The sequence below is a fragment of the Xenopus laevis genome, chromosome 5S (assembly GCF_017654675.1).
Source record: "Xenopus laevis strain J_2021 chromosome 5S, Xenopus_laevis_v10.1, whole genome shotgun sequence".
Lineage (NCBI taxonomy): Eukaryota > Metazoa > Chordata > Amphibia > Anura > Pipidae > Xenopus > Xenopus laevis.
In genome coordinates, this window is record NC_054380.1 from 119,217,351 (window position 1) to 119,235,254 (window position 17,904).

Sequence of the window (17,904 nt, forward strand, 5' to 3'; positions counted from 1 at the left end):
TAATCCTTCGATCGTTGGATTAAAAAATTTTATCGTTCAATCGAAGGATTATTCCTTCGATCGTTCGATCGCACTATTTGCGCTAAAATCCTTCGACTTCGATATTCGAAGTCGAAGGATTTTGATTCCCAGTCGAATATCGAGGGTTAATTAACCCTCGATATTCGACCCTTTGTGAATCGGCCCCTAAGAATTTGGGAAGGAAGTTTTAGAAAGAGTCAGCTATGTGTAACTAATAAGCATAGATATACATCAGAGGTTCAACGTCCAAGGGCCTGCCCAAGGTGGAGATACTGCTGAAGATACAAGTTCCCAGCCCAAAATGCAGACAGAACCTTGTAGCGGCCTGGAAACCAGTAGAGGAGGGTTCATCTAAATGTAATCCCTTCCAGAAATCTTTGGCTATAATATCTTTAATAAACAACTTTGTCATGAAAAAAACTATAAACTAGAATTTATAGATACAAACAGTTTTATGTAAAAAGCATTATAAAATATACTACAAAACAAGAAAAAAGGCTTTGGCTTAATAAACAGTGCATAGCCATGAGATACAGGTTAACTTAAACTTGCCCATTAGCTGTACCGTGTTACAGTTTAGCAGTAAGTTATCTTGATGGGTTGCACTAATTAATTTGGCCATCCCCTTATATTAAACGGTACAACTGTAGGTAGATACCAGGTTCTTAGACAGCTACACATAATCATATTTTGAAGGGTAGCTCTTCCCATCCTCGCTCCTTTTGGATTCGTTGTAAATGGATTTTTTACTCTTCTCCTCGTAGGCAGATGTTTTGTAGGCTGGAGTTTTTCCAGAAACGTGGTAGGAGACTGCCTTGTAGCTGCAGAAAACAGATGATGATTATTAATATAGGTTCGTCTATTTTATTACAGTAACTACAATAATGGACTTTTGCATGATTGTATACTATGTTATAAAGGATGATATTTCATTGTCTCTGTATATTGCCTCTGTAAGGCTGAATCTTGAATGCATCTTAGTGCCCGTGAAGTGGTTGAGTCTTCCATAAATTCCTCAGGTACATCACAGACAGTTAGGGGGTTATTTATCAAAATTTGAATGTTTCTGATTTTTTTAATTAAAAAAAGTCTGACCAAACTAGAATTCACGATTTGCCCCTATTTATCAATTAAAAAAATCGGTTCAAGAAAAAACGTGACTTATTTGGATTGTCGAGCAAAAAACCCGAATCTTTAGAGTTTCATGCCCGAGTTTTCATGGAAAAAACAGCGTCAAACCCGGAAAACTCCAAACATTTTGTGAGGGATAAAACATCTTCAGATTATAAAATAAATATCTGCCATTGAATTTTACATGAATTCAACAGGTTTTAGATGGAGTATTTTTGTATTCAGACTTGGAACAGATTTGAGGCATAATAAATCGGGGGGGGGGGATATCGTCTTTTTTAACCGCAACTTTTTCGGCATCAAAACAGATGCCACAAAAAAAAAAATCATGCCTTAATAAATGAGCCTCTAAATGTTAAGTAAGTGTTGAGTAAATAGAAATAGCTGAGTAAAATGTTGAACAGCTTGGCCTCCCTCTGGATTCCCCAGTTTAATATTTATTAAATCTACCAGAGTTCCACACTATTTGTTGCACTGTATCTCCTACATATTGTTTTAGTATGTGAGATGTTCTTCATATAGCTTACTTGCTTTCCTCTGGCATGAGTCCGCGGCATGCTATGCACATCATAACTCCTCCAATCACTGTCAAGCCTCCAGCTACCCATCCAACAAAAAGTGCTGCTCCAAAAGTATATCTAGATATCAGAAAATAAATGTGATTATATCACTTGAAGGATATTGAAGGATCTAATTTCTGCAACCTGTTTTCACAACTTTCTCAGGAATATTCATATACTTCGGGCATTTGTCCATTCATAGGACATTAAAGGAGAAATAAACATCAACAAACAATTATTTAAAAAAAGCTAAATGGTTCGAGCTTCAATACCAGCCGAAGGTCACCATAGCTCTTTAGAAGTCAAAATGCCCCTAGTATCCCTCCTTTGTCATTTCTGGTGATTGACAGCATTTGCTATGGGAAGCTGTCAGTATCAGAGAAACACATTACAGCAATAAACAGCTTTGTCTGATAGTACCCAACCATCTTCCTGCCATGAAGAAGAGCAGTAAGAGAGTGGCTATAGTAAGGCAAAGTTGTATATTCAAGTTTTTCTGTGGTTATAATTATGTAGAAAATTGCTAATATACACCTATACATAAAGATATTAGCTGATGCTTCTGGTTTGTTGGAGGAAGATGTATGGCACATGCGCAGGGCAGCCATCAGGGGGGGACAAGGGGGGAGGGTTGTAGGGGGCCCCGAGGGTAAGGGGGGCCTAGCTAAACCGCACTTTCTTGATTAGCGGGGCCCCCTGCTTTCTGAGAGCTGCTGACTTCGGGAAGGCAGGGCAGGAGCACAAGGGGAGGTATCTTCTGTCCATTACTTCCCCTTATTGGTCACTGAATTTAAGTCCCAGTTGAGCTGTTCAGGTATTGGATAGCTGAGGTTTGAACTTCTCCAGCTCATCCAATCACCATGCAGCTTTACCAGGACTAGAAATTCTGTGACCAATAAGGGAAGAAAATGCTGTCACTGGAAGAAGATGCAGCCACCTGTGCTCCCCTCCTCCCTTCTGTAGTTGGCAGCTCACTGACAGCAGGTGGGTCACACTAATGAAGTAAGTGTAACATGGCAGGCCCTCCCTAAAGGTAACCCTTTGTGGTCCCTGTTGTGTGGTGAGGCCCTGGGCACCAAATTTTTTTCAACTTCTGGGGGTGCAAGTTTTTTTGCATGGACGTTTAAGGGGGGCCCTGGCCACCAATTTTCTTATAACGTGTGTGTGGGGGGGCCTGGCCACCAATTTTTTTACCCATGTGGGGTCCTAGCCACCAATATTTTTAAATGGGGGGCCCTGACCACAAATGTTTTTTAATGGGGGGCCCTGACCACAAATGTTTTTTGCAATGGGGGAGGCCCTGACCAGCAATATTTTTTAATTTTTTTATTAACATGTGGGAACCATAGCCACCAATGTTTTTTTTTTTTTTAGTGTGTGGTGGGGGTGGAGCTGTGGGGTGGGGAGGTGCGGCTTGTGGTAGGCGCAGCCCAGGAAATTTTTTCGTATGGGGCCCTGTGATTTCTGATGGCGGCCCTGCACATGCGTACATATATTGAATTTCTTGTTCTAGTAATTATGTGCACTACACAAAATGAAGGCTACCTCGTCTGTAGAGTCTGCAAGCCGCCCATTCCTCCCATTCCACTGATAGCACCTCCTGTGTACATATTGGCTGTAGTCATCCAGAAGTTTGTAACCAACATGTTGGCAAAGACAGATACTCCAATAATTGAACACAGTCCTGAATAAAACAAATATGTATTAAAAAAACATTAAGGTGTCAGGCCAGGGGACAACTCAAGATTGTACCGAAAATTAAACATTTTCTTTTAAACATGCTTTATTTTTTAAGGGCAAATGGTTCATGGTTCTGCACTGGGGTTTTACTAGACACTAGAGTTTGACTAAGTATCTATCCCTCCTCCCACTCTTGTTATAAATATCCAAGAAAGCAATTTTAAAGGGAAAGCATTTGCCATTGCATTCTTCACCTCTAAATATAACAGGAATGTGCTTTTAGAAGTTGCTTTTTGGGCTGTTTTACAGTAAAGTAGTACTAGTACCCACCAAGCAATGCAGGAGCATCTGCATCTCTTAGCCCTTTGCACTGTAGGATCCCAACCAATCAGCAGCTAGATGGACCTGACAGGAAACTACAATTTATATCTCACTGTGTTAGGGAACACTGTGATTTGTTGCTCACTGTGTGTAATAGAACTTGTTTCTAGTGGTTTCCTGAGCCTTGTGCATCCAATCTGTTCTGTATCTAGTCTGTTTGATTACCCGTGTTTGACCCAGCCTGTTCCTGACTACTCTGCATTCTGTATCCTGACCCTCGCCTGCCTACGACAACTCTTCCTGCTTAACCCCTTGGTTGACAACCCGGTTTGACCCTTGCCTGCCTGACGATTCTTGATATCTGCCTGCCTCGACCCAGCCTGTCTGATGATTCTCTTGCCTGCTCCATTTTGTACCGTGACCTTCGGCCCAAAAGACTCTGCTAACAGCCGTGCCCCTTTGCCAGCCAGAACATCTCGCCTTGCACCTCTTGTTAAGTCCAGGTGGCACCCAAGTAAGCTGAGGGCTCCTCCCAAAGCCCAACGGTGGTCACACTACTGGTGAAGCCGAGCCGAGACCAGGGTGCTTGGCACTTGTTATGGTATTGGGTGCCGGTCGTGACACTGTGCATCTTAACAAGGCCAATAAGGACCACCACTTCATTGTAACAGACTAGTAGATCCAATAAGCCATACCACCTTGCCTAACCAAAGCTACACCCAGTCTATTATATGACATGGAGCCCTAGATAATACATATGCATGACTTGCCCCAAAAGCCATACCAAACAAAGCATTCTGAATTTAACAATAATATGTATTGCTGAAAAGATGCATAATTTTCTAATTGTGTAATTCATAGATTCTTCATATGTGATTGTTCACATTTTTGCAAGTGTTTATGTATTTTTTGTATACAAAATTTGGAGGGATCAAGAGACCGTCAATGAATATACCTTGGATCACCATAGTCTAAAAAGTCAACAGCACTACACCTGCCTCTAAAACTCATTTTACATTGATCTTGATGTGACCTAGTTCTAATCTAGAGTGGCAATTCCCCATTTTTATTCATAGTAAGTCCTTTTTAAAGGTGTTTGGCCAAACATCTGGATGCAGTTCTCATACAGATCTCCCATAAAAGGTAAATGTATAAAAAAAACTTACCTTTCAGAGACTTTAAAAGGATTTTGTCATGATTTTTATGGTGTAGTTTTTATTTCTAAATTGTACTGTTTACACTGCAAATAATCAGCAGTTCTGACATGCCTCAGGTGTGCACCCGCACGCATTTTGAGGCTAGCGAACACAACAAATTGTGGTGTGCAAGAAGGAATTTTGCGTGAAAACACAAATCAACTTTGAACTGCGCACACGGTTTTTAAAAACTCCTAACACATATTAAAAATGTGCGCACAAAAGAATGGTTTTTCGCACAAAGATGAGAAGGTATTAGAGAGAACTCTGGGTAGTATTCTAATTTTTTAACAAGTACAATAGAAAATATTGCCTCATATCATGTTGATTGCCACTGTGGTATCTTACTGGGCAAATCATTTTACTATTCATAAGCAGTACTGCAAGAATCACTCACCTGCTAGAATGAACATGATACCAGATGTCAAGGTAATGTTGGCCTTGGCAGAGTCCTCCATGTTACCAATGCGAAGGCACTTTAGGGAAATAATGGCCACAAGTAAGCCAATGCCTCCCAACACTATGCCCACGATCATCAGGGCTCTGACTGCCTGGAACATTGCTGCAAAAGCATAAAAAAACAATTAGCCTCATTGTAACATTTATATTGGCAGGTTTCTTTAGACTTTTCCTGAGACAGATTTCAAACACAGATATCTCTTTGTTCTCACTACCAGCATTAGACAGTGGCTCCTAAACTATGTGGCTGAACTAAGAGACTTGGTTAGTCTAAGGGCAGCAAATTGTGCCAACTCCCAATAGGTCACAAACCATGGGGCAGTGTGCAAACTGCAGAAAACATTCACAGTTGGTACCCCTCCCCTAGTAAACACAGTTCTGCCTACATTCAGCCAAGAAACAGGCTGGGCGAGGCAAAAAGGCGCATACTACCCATCGTAACATTCATTTAGGGAGTGCCAGAGGGTGTTTGTGCAGCTGAGCCCTGTCTTTACTGCCTGTACTGCCAATAACATTGTACCTTTGCCACTAATGCCCTGCTGAAGTGTTTTGTAACTAAGCATTAAGGGCAGTTTTTTGCACCCCTTAAGGCTCAAACACTTGTAAATAAACCCTCACTGTTATATAAAATAAATATAATTATTCTATTGCCATAGTACATACAGCTGAAATATCTTGTTAAACTTCTATGTTTTGCTTCCAATAAGGATTAATTATGTCTTAGTTGAGATCATTAGTGATGGGCGAATAAATTCACCTGGCACAAATTTGAGGCGAATTTCCGGGTTTCGCCGTCGGTGAATAAATTCGCGAATCTCCCGTGAAAATTTGCTGGTGATGATTTGCCAGCATCAATTTCCGATTTTCACAATTTTTTTGTACAAATTTCCGATTTTCATGATTGTTTTAGTGATAATGTCCAATTTTCACGATTTTTTTGTGAAAACCTTTAAATTTCAAGATTTTTGAGTGAAAACTTCCAAATTTCACGATTTTTTTGGGAACCTTCTGATTTCATGATTTTCCGTGAATTTGTCACAGTTTCGCTTATTTTGCCGGAAATTTGCAAATTTGCGCCCATCACTAGAGATCATGCACAAGATAATGTTTCATTATTACAGAGGAAAAAGGAAACAAAGTTCACAATTTTGGATTATTTGGATAAAATTGAGTCTATGGGAGACAGCCTTTCCTTAATTTTGAGCTTTCTGGATAACAGGTTTCCAGATAATGGATCCCATACCTTGCAAATTTTGTATTCAAACCTTGTCAGTGCCAAATACCAATAATTCAGGTATGGGACCAATTATCCGGGAAACCCGTTGTCTAGAAAGCTCAGAATTATTGGGAAGCCAGCTGCCATAGATTATATTTAATAAAATAATTTAATTTATTTATATATTTGTAAATATATATATATTTTCTTAATTTATTCCCTGCAAAATTAAGTAGAAATGCATAAAGGAATAGACAGCTTCCAGGCAGTAATTAATAACTGCAAAGGTTCTTTATTATTAGCAGTGTAAAACACAACATGTTTCGGGTACAAACCCTTTATCAAGTGTGAATTTTTTTGGACCACACCCATTTTTTGGCCATACCCCCTAATCACCATGTTCATTTTACAAAATTTGGCAGGTTATGAAAGTTTGAACATAATTCTGTGTTTTTTTTCAGTTATTACAGTTTTGCTAATGAAGGTGAATTCCCCTTTAAGCTGTGAGTCTTAAACTTTTCCCAAGGGACCTGTTATCTTATATTGTTACAATTACTCATTTGCTTCTCTAGAAATTGTTACAAAAGTATCTTATCTGCTGTGGCTGTTCTGGGCTCTCTGCCAAAAGCCAATTAAGTTAGAAACATTGTTTCTTTTTCTGCTTGTTCAGTGCAGAGGAAAATGGGACTTTCCAGTACAAACGAGGAATTGCGAGTTGAGCTATCAAAAGACTGTCCCTCTAAAAACGGGAGGGTTGGGAGGTATGCATACTCCCAGTGAGGCCTTACCAGAGTCCTATAAAGAAGCAAAATTATGTTTTGATCCCTTAAGTTAATGCCCTTTTTTATGCAAGACAGAACTTTATTTGCTTTAGTAGCCACAGAGTGACACTGCCCACAATATGACAACTTGTTATCTACAAAAACACCAGATCCTTCTCATTTAAGGAAACTCCCAACACACTGCCATTTAGTGTATAACTTGCATTTATATTATTTCTGCCAAAGTGCATAACCTTGCATTTATCAACATTTGAACCTCATTTTCCAGTTTGCTGCCCAGTTTTCCAATTAAGTCAAATCACTCTGCAAAGTGGCAGCATTCTGCATGGAACCTATAGTTCTGCCCAACTTAGTATCTTCTGCAAAAATAGAAACAGTACTTTCAATGCCCACCTCCAGGTCATTAATAAACAAGTTGAAAAGCAAGGGACCTAGTACAGAGCCCTGCGGTACTCCACTAACAACACTGGTCCAATTAGAAAATGTTTCATTTACCATCACTCTTTGTAGTCTATCTTTTAGCCAGTTATCTAGGTACAAATACTATGTTCCAGGTCAACATTCCTTAATTTAAACAGTAATCTTATGTGTGGTACTGTATCAAATGCTTTAGCAACGTAGATCATATCCACTGCCTTCCCAGAATCAAGGCCCCTGCTCACCTTTCTCATAAAATGAAAATAAATTAGTCTGGCAAGATCTATTACGCAGAAAACTATATTGGCACAAACTCATAGTATTATTATTTTCAGCATATAATATCCTTTGGAAAAGCTTTCCTACCACTGATGTCAGATGAACCGGCCTATAGTTTTGAACAGGATCTCTTTTTAAAAAGTGGCACCACTTAGCAATATGCCAGTCTCTCGGCACCATGCCAGACCTCAATGAATCCTTAAAAATTAAGTAAAGCAGTTTGGCAATCACAAAGCTAAGGTCCCCTAAGATGAATATCATCCTGTCCCAGACCTTTGTTTATCTTAAAATGTTCTAGTCACTTTTGAATTTCCAGATGCGTGAACCAAGCAACATTAGTTGTATTAATAGGATTGGGACTATTAAGAAGGAAACCTTCATTAACTGGTTCATCATTTGTGTCGACAGACCAAAAAATCAGAATCTCTGCTTTTTTTCTGTTCTCATAAACAAACTGACCCCCCCTCCTATATTAAGGGCCCCACCCCTTCCTGCTTCATTTTTTTACTATTTATATATTTAAAAAATAATGTTGGATTATTTTTACTGCTTGGTGCAAAAAAAAATATCGATTTTAGCTTGTCTGATAGCTTTTTTGCATGAATTATTGGCCTTCTTGATCCTCGGCCCAATACTGAACCGAATCTGAATCAAATCAGAATCCTAATATGAATATGCAAATTAGGGTCAGGAAGGGAAAACATTTTAAAAATTCTTCTTTTGTGACAAAAAATCACATGATTTCCATAGCCACCCCTAATTTACATATGCAAATTAGAATTCGGTTCAGCTAGGTACAAGGATTTGGCCAAATCCGAATCCTGCTGAAAAAGGTTGAATCCTACTTTTCTTACCCACCTCAACACAAACACTTCTATTGAACCACAATGGTTTTGTTTTACAACACGCAGAATATACTGACATGTATGTTTATTAAGCAGCATTTTAAAAATTCCCCCCCCAAAAAAAGTCTGTTTTTAACACTGTGAAAAGCATTTCGTACTTAATATGTTGCAGAGATACTGTCAGTTTGTACAACTAAAGTTTAGTGTTTTAGTTGCTCCCTTATAGAGTTTTTTCTGCAACAGAGACCATGTTATGATCACTATTCCTTAACTGCTCACCCACACAAATTTTCTGTCTTGGCAACTAGGATGTAATTAATCCATGTTGGAGGCAAACAATCCTATTGAGTTTATTTAATGTTTAAATGATTTTTTAGGACTTCAAGTATGGTGATACATATTACAGAAAGATCCCTTATCCAGAAAACCCAAGGTCCTGAGCATTCTGGATAACAGATCCCATACCTGTACTATATAATACTAAATAATATCGTAAAAAACCAAATCACTAATTCCCTTATTTTAATATTCTCATATACTATTTTATTATTAACATGTATTTATATAGCGCCAACATATTGCGTAGCACTGTAAAGAAAATGTGATTATACAAGTAAATCACATGAATTACATACATAGAACATATGGAGTAACAAACATCACAATGATTACTAAGTGCTATATTATGGTACTTAAAGAAATTGTGCAAAAATGGAAGCGTTAAAGAGTTGCATCCTGTAGTGCCTTATTGCTTTTGCTTTCAAACTACCGGTAACACTACAGTGGCCTCATATACTTCCTTCTTGGAGGTATGACAATCTGTTCTTATTTGAACTCCATTATTTATAAGCAGGGTGTAAATTGAACAGAAGTCATGGATAAATAGAAGGGAAAAACTGATAAGGTGCTTAGCTCCTGCATTTCTGATAAGGAAAACAATACCCCAGTTTCGCTTATAATGTAAAAATCCTTTTTACTCCTTAACCCTTGAATGATCATAATCCATATCCCTTGGTAAATGTGTTAGTGTTGCAAAACATATTTCCTATAATTACAGAAAACATACAACATTTTAAATTACCCAGTTTGTATTAGTTTATTGATGATGGTTTCTCAATGGTCAGCTTGAAATGCAAGGAAATAATTTGTAGTCTTGGACTCTTATTGACAATGTACAAGATCTGAATACCTCTGAACATGCTTTAGCACTTATGAGTTTACTCTTTTTGATTAAAGGGGAAATATCATGAAAATTAAAATTTTATATAAGCTTCATCATACTGAAATAAGAAACTTTCTAAATACAATCAATTAAAAATGGTGTACAGTTTCTAAAATAATCAAGTTTCTCTTCACTATTCCTCTCTCAGCATCTGTTTTTTCGTCATTCTGTCTTCATGTAGCAATTGGTCGTCAGATATTCATTGACAGTTAGATCCAATATATCTTATAGGGGGCTCCTTTTGCCTAGAAGATGTATTAGAGCTCGCTCTATTAAAATCACCAGAAATCCTGTCTCTCTACATGCAGGATTTGTGCAAAAGGCAGTTATTTTGTAAGATATTTGTTAGTGAACTTTAATACAGCTGCTAGGAAAGGAAGCCCCGCTATAAGATATATTGGATCTAACTGTCAATGAATATCCAATTTCTGCATGAAGACAGAATGAAGAGAAAGAGATGCTGAGAGATGGAAAGTGAACATAAACTTGTTTCAGAAACAATTATTTAATTGATTGCATTTACAAAGTTTCTTATTTCAGTATGATGAAGCTTATATTAAATTTACAATGTCGCCATAGTTCCCTTTTAATCATTATGGTTCTAGAAAAAGTAATCCATGAAGTATAAAATCTTTGTGTATTTTTATACAAAATGTTAGCATTACAATTAAATGAGAGAGTCAGATTTTACTTCAGTAGCCAATTACAGAATTGTCTCTGTATTCATCTCCAAAATACATTAGTCTTGAAATTTTTCTAGATACTTAATACTGATTAAATAACTGGTAAGAGGAGTATAAAAAGAGTTTGCCCCCTTCCTAACAAGAGCTCAACACTGACTATCCTTCCACATCTTTCTTTGCTAATGCAGAGGGGAAAAAAATAATTTAAAATAAGGATTAAATCTTAGTTTTTGCTAAATATTCCTTCAATAAAAACTTAGAGATGCCAGAAGAGAGGTAATACATTCTACTTTGTTCAATTCAATTCCATATTAGTAAAAACTAAACGTCAGGTTCACTGTTTTAATCAACAATAGACAAGACAACAACTTGATATTATTTATAAAAACGAATATATTAGATGATGAACTTTTTGATGAAACATCTGAACCTGTAGATGGAGACACATTTCTTATTAATGCCATTTTGATAAATGATGAAAACATGAAACACTAGGAAAAAGAAAGCAATAACCTGGCAGCCCAAGGATGGTGTAGTAGGGTCGACACTCAGTAAAGCCTGAACTCTCTTGAACACAACTCCTCCAGAGGCCCTGGTACTGAAATACAGCAGTAACTGGATTATCGTATAAATCCTGGGTGCTCCATGGGTCCAAAGACGTTGCTGCTATGATCCCAGCAAAGCCCAGGGCTGATACAATAAAGCCCAGAGTTTGACACATTGTTACCGACATGGCTGTGAGCTGTGTATTGTCCAAGCACAATGTGCTTCCCTCTATTAATTTACAGAAGTACCATTCATAAGGACAGATATCACCTCCTCTCTCTTTTCTAGCTTTGTTTGCTTAGTATGTTTTCGTAAGATTGTTTGGTTTCGACCTCTTTGTGGGCTGTGCGTAGCCAGTTTCATATGATATGATATTCACACAGAATGAAACTGTAGGCACTGAGGTGGGAGTTTCATGATGTCATGGTCACCCACAATATGATGAGATCAAGCTGTTTGCTTCATATTTTTTTGCTAACGAAATGACCCTTTGGGGCAGTTTCTGTGTACATCATTTTACTTCCTACTCAAATATCCCCAACATTCGGAATTAGAAGTCAAGAAGACAAGAAAACAAGCTTTGTGTTTTAGACTAAAGAGTTACTGTCTAAAGGTGAGACTGAGTTGGTAATTTATTGGACTGTGTATGAAGCCAAACCAACCAAAACAAGTGGATCTAGTTTTATTTTATTACATATTCTGGGTTCTCCAAGGAACACACCTGATTGTAATTATGTTATTAAAAAGATACTTTATTAAAAAAAAACACCCTTCTTAACAATCTGTCCTGCTAATAGTTATATTGCAGTTTTTTCATCATTGGTACATAAGAACAGTATTGGCATTGGAGGGAAAAGCAAAGGGCAAATACATCTTTTAACAGTTAGTTCCTATTTTCAAAATGGTGCCTTGGTAGTACATTAATATTACTTCTCTGTAGGAGGTACAACGCAGTCACATTTCCCAACACCTAGCTGAGTTAAAATTATCAGAAAAATTCTACAAAGAATTTCATTAGCGAGTACAGCAGCTCTACTTTATTTCCTATGGCTTAATGTGTCCACATAAAGAAGATCATACGTTAGCTGTGTATATAGAATGCAGAAGCTGAACTGGTGATTGAAATGGGTGTAAACTATTCTCAAGTGTCTTTTTGCAGCAAATCCACCAATATTTTTATATTTATACTGCACTTTCTACACCAATGTCATTATTTCTGCATCAACTCAGCTCTTCATTAGTGAGAAAAACTGCATGTTTTAGACATATAGTTATCATCAGAAATGATCCTCCAGTTTCAGATAGCCAGAAAAAAACACCAACAGCATTATTAGAATTTCTTCATGCTGTTTCCCTGACTGCAATGTACTGTATGTGACTTGAGAAAACACCACCAATATCCCAACAATTTTTATGCACTTTGCACTTTTCTACACCAAAGTGATGATTTCTGAATCAACACTAGTGATGGGCGAATCTGTCCTGTTTCTGCAAAAAAATTGTAAAACGCAAAAGTCAATGGGCGTCAAAAGTCAATGGGCGTCAAAATAATTTTGACGCAAGTGACAATTTTAAGACACACAACTATTTTGTCCAAATGCATTAAAGTCAATGGACTTTTGAATAATTTTGAGGTTCAACAATTTTTATGCATTCGCCAATTTTGATGCATGACCATTTTTGTTGCGGAAAAATTTTCATCAGTGAATTTTCGCCACAGTTTCACGAAAACATTGGAACACTGAAATTCATGCCTGGAGAATAAATTCACCCATCACTAATCAACACAGCTATTAGTTAGTTTGCAAACTGCATATTTTAGTTTTAGCTATTATCATCAGAAATTATTCTTCTGCTCCAAATATTCAGATTTGTTTTGTAACCGATACCTTACTGGGAAATTTACAAAAAAAAATGTGTAGGTGTAAAAAGTGTAAGACAGTCAATGGGACAAAAATTGTCCTATTTACAGACTCATTAATAAGCAAATTGTGAAATACTTGTTTTAGATTTTATTTTGTAAATTTCCCAGTAAGGTGTTGTGAAGGGAACAAACCTGAATATTTGGAGCTTGAGAATAATTTCTGATAATATATAAAAATATTAATAAACCAAATATGCAGTTTGCAAACTAATTAATAGCTGTGTTGATTCAGAAATAAATCGAAATAGTGCATGGAGGGCACACCAAATCTTTCAGAAAATAATCAGAGGTGCAGAAGCAAATGTTACCCCTACTTAAGGTAACCTATATTGATATATTGATTCAGAAATAATAACTTTGGTGTAGAAAATACAAAGTGCATTAAACATTGTTGCATTATTGGTGGTGTTTTCTCAAGTCATATACAGTACATTGCAGTCAATCTGTGTTTTTGTTTTTTGTTCTGCTTTTTTTTCCAGCTAACCAAAACTTATGGTGAAATTCTAGAACAGATTGCCACTGAATTTTGCAGCAAAACTGTATGAGGTGCTCATATATATGTTGCTTCTGTATATTTTAATCTGCTTATTTGATATTGCCTAGAATAGTGGATAGTATTTTAAAGTCAGGTTAGAGAGAGGCAGAATAGATTAAAAAATTGTAAAAGAAGAAAATATACAATTTCTAAAAAAGGTTTTTTCTTTATCTTCGTTCTAAGGGGGATTGTATTGTTATTGTTATTTTAAGGTCATTGAGGAGCCACACTTTTAAAAAAAAATGTTTGCTTGGACTGAGCTTGTTTTTTTTAATTTAACATATGTTTAACTTTACCACATTCCCATAATTATTTTTCTTTTCAAATGGGTGTTTCTTGTAAAAGTCACATACACACATACATGTATATAAAAGAATAAAAAGCTTATCATCGGAAAAAGGACCAGCTTTGTTTATTTTATATTTTAAATATTTTAAAAGATAAAAAAAACAGATTGTGTTTGATTTAAAAAACACAGTCACACTTTGTAAAAATCAATTGACCCAAAGCCCAACCTTAATTATTGATAAATCATCTTGTAGTGGGCTGACTAATCAGTATAATTCCCCCCTAACAAAAAAAGATATTTGCAAAAAAATATGCTAAAAAATACATACATTTTCTTCAAGATCTAGTGGAAAAAGTTCCAGCTTTCTGTTTTTATTTGTTAGAATATCTACTTCAGTTTATTAACTGCGTGTACACTTTTAATAAGACTACTTAAGGTTTTATTGCTCATGGACAAATAAAATGCTGCTGTTTCTTTGAAATTAGACAAGTCTGAGCTCAGTGCTGATTTTTTTTTTTATATGATGTACTTTGCTCAAATAAGCCACAATAGTGGCAGAGTGGGGCATTATTGTGAGTTCATGCTGCCTGCAGCCGTTTGAAGAAAGACATTATGATGCTTTAACAAGAGGTATTCACTGTGTTTTCTGCTTGTTAAAACATACAACTTAACTTTTATCTCAGAGAACAAGCTGTAACTATATCCCAAAACAAGAAAAGAAGCAATGCATATGAAACTATTTCCCTTAATTGCCTTAAACACAGCACAAATTTTCATGAACTGGACTGGAGACATGCGTTCTTTTGACTTTACAACTGTCGAAATGCACGTTCTTAAAATATTTGTATTTTTAACCCAAATGGAGAATTAAAAATTATTTTGTGTTTGAATGAAAGTTGCCATATTGCTGAGGTTGTTTCCATTTTTTCTAACAGCAGCAAGCAGAGATATGTCAATGCTAGTGATGGGTGAATTAATTCACCAGGCACGGATTTGCTGTGAATTTCCGCTGCCAAAAAAAAGTTGTCGCGCACATAAAATTGTTGTGTGTCAAAATTATTCGACGCCCATTGACTTTAATGTATTTAGACAAAACAGTCGCACGTAAAAAAATTGTCGCTCACATCAAAATTGACATCAAAATTATTTTGATGTCCATTGCCTTCAATGCGTTTTGCAAATTTTTTACACAGATTCGCCCATCGCTAGTCAATGCTTACATTATTGTCTACAGAGAAACTTTGCACAAAATAAGGAAGGAATATTTTATTGGGGGGGTGGTGTGACCATGCTACGTTAAACATCAACTCTCCTATGTTTGAGAAAGAGTTAATTCAGAAATTGCTACTTGCATAGCCCAAATAAATATTCCAAGGTGTTATGATTAGAGGTTTAATATGGATATCATTGGACAAAGAAAAACCAGAAATATAAATATCACATTTCATTATTGGATTTCTTCTCTTGTCCCTTTCCCACCGTATTATTATTTTACTGTATCAAAAATGCCACCTAAGGTTAGAATGGAAGATATATTTATAGAACGATCAGGATTCTGATATTGGTGATATATAGGGACAAAGGAGTCTGGCGTTGACCAGAGTTGAGGCCCAAGATCATTTACTTGTGACCCTGTTATCAACCATGTTTGTATACATGTGGGATAAAGAATTGGCGATGGAAACGGTGAAGAGTTGACCTGTTTCTTGACCAGTGACCAAGTAAACTTCAGGGAGAAAGTATAAGCAGATGAGAGAATTTTATAGATAGGAGAAAGAAGTAATGGAAAGGTGACATGCAAGGTTTGGGTACAAGCAATATGACCATCCATCTGTTCTGGTGATTGTAATGACCAGTATCTTATGAGCAGATTTTTAGTAGCAGGTAATTGCCACATTTACCTCTAAAAACAACAGGTTCTCAAGGGGATAAAGCTTCACTGTGATATTTGCTTAGCACTTACCAGGTACAATAAGCTATATATCTGTTTTTACTGTAGTGAACACATGTTTATATTATGGTGTTCTTTTAAGAGGGTATACTGCTTTACAGAGATTTCACAGAGTTGGTCAAGGGGTAGGAGAGTGGGTACAAGTAGAAGAGTAGTGAAGCTACTGTATATAAGACAGATATATTAAACAGATATAATAATGTTTACAGTATCTGTAGTGCAAAATGCTCAGACAAACTCATTAAAAATAGTAACTAATATAAAAGACTCATGCTATCCGAGATACGCCTCTCCAATTACCTTAATTTTTCACAGCTGAGAATGAATTAATTCATTTGTATTACTGCAGGTAGAGATAACTGCACCCGCTTTAGACTTAATGAATGAATCAGAGAAAGAAAATTACTTTTCATACCACTGGATTCATTAAAACACTCCAATAAAACTCCACATAAATAAAATATCAGCCGCTCTTTATGACAAACTTAACTGAAACAGGGACACAGTTAGAGGGGTCGAGGGTGGTGATGCAAGAAGGCTATTCGGGTAGTATAAGAATTAAATATTTGCCCATTGTTCCCCTTCTAAATTGTTGATCCACAATACACAGAATTCCAAGACAAGAAAATACAGATTGTCGGATTTTCAGTTGCAGTTCACAAATACAGTATCTGATGTAGAGAACATACAGGAATGGGACCTAATAACTACCTTAAGACCTTTCCAGGTAAGGGTTTTTTCCTAAATTTGGTGCACTTTACCTTAAGGCTACTAAATACATTTAAACAGGTTTGATACTGACATGGATTTATGCTAGCTTAGTTACCATTAAGCACATTGTACTGTTTTATCCTAACAAAGCAAAACAAAATCAGTATATAATTATAAAGAGTTTGTTTAAATTTAGCTTTTGGGATTTCCGAATAATGTAATCTAACACCCTTTTCATAATATTATAGGTCCTTTAGCAACAGCCCCTCTGATACAGTTACAATCCATTTCTGTCCTGTCCTACAGAAGACACTGTACTGACTCTGTACCATGTCATGATAATAATCCCAGGGGATGCTTGGCTCCTCCCCATAATAATAATTTCTAGTTTCATATTATTGCCAAATAGCAAATATCAACATAAACTGATCATAGTTAATCATAGCACTTCTCTCACCTGGAAGTCCAAGGATGGTGAAATATGCACGGCACTCTGTGAATCCAGAGGTTTGCTTGACACAGGTCTGCCACAAACCCTGGTAATTAAAGACGGCTGTAACTGGATTATTGTAGAGATCTTGGGTGCTCCATTGATTCATGCAAGTTGCTGCAATGATCCCAGCCACCCCTACAAGGGAGATAAAGAATCCCAAAGACTGGCACATTGTTACAGCCATGATAGAATTCACTCACAACTTTCTTAAGGCGCTTCTCAATCAAGGATCTGTGCATGTATTATTGCTCTGGAATTGAGTATATGTCATGAATGAGAAATACACACGCTTATACCAGGGTTCCGCCCATGGCCTAATCAGAAACTGGCAGATAAGTGCTGCTTTCTGTACCAGGAGGTTTTTGTTTACCATGCAAATGATCTCCTTTCCACACCCTGTAGGGCTCATGACTAACAGATGTAATGGGCTGGGGGTGACACTCAGACAAGGTAACTGAAGTTTTATGCAATATGGATCATCAATAGTGATGGGCGAATTTGGGGTGTTTCGCTTCGCTGGAAAATTTCTCGTATTTGACGCTGGCGTATAGTTTTTGACACTGGTGTCCGTTTTTTGGATGCTGGCATGCGTTTTTTATTCGCTGGCATAAATGCGCCAGTGTCCATTTTTCTTTTGACGCCG

At 36.9% G+C, this 17,904-nt stretch overlaps 1 protein-coding gene across 2 annotated transcripts; it reads right to left on the reverse strand.

Annotated features, from left to right (window-relative positions):
* Positions 1-454: 454 nt before the first annotated feature.
* cldn18.S (claudin 18 S homeolog) lies at positions 455-17,524 on the reverse strand. Of its 2 annotated transcripts, none has more exons than XM_041565011.1 (5): positions 17,226-17,524; positions 5,307-5,471; positions 3,258-3,396; positions 1,680-1,790; positions 455-842 (listed from the first exon to the last, which is right to left on the reverse strand). In XM_041565011.1, the coding sequence occupies exons 1-5, from the start codon at positions 17,443-17,445 to the stop codon at positions 695-697; spliced, it is 783 nt and encodes a 260-aa protein (XP_041420945.1). In that variant the 5' UTR covers positions 17,446-17,524; the 3' UTR covers positions 455-694. The 2 variants fall into 2 exon arrangements, with proteins under 2 accessions (XP_041420945.1, XP_018120300.1); XM_018264811.2 differs by lacking the exon at positions 17,226-17,524 and adding an exon at positions 11,326-11,601.
* Positions 17,525-17,904: the final 380 nt, after the last annotated feature.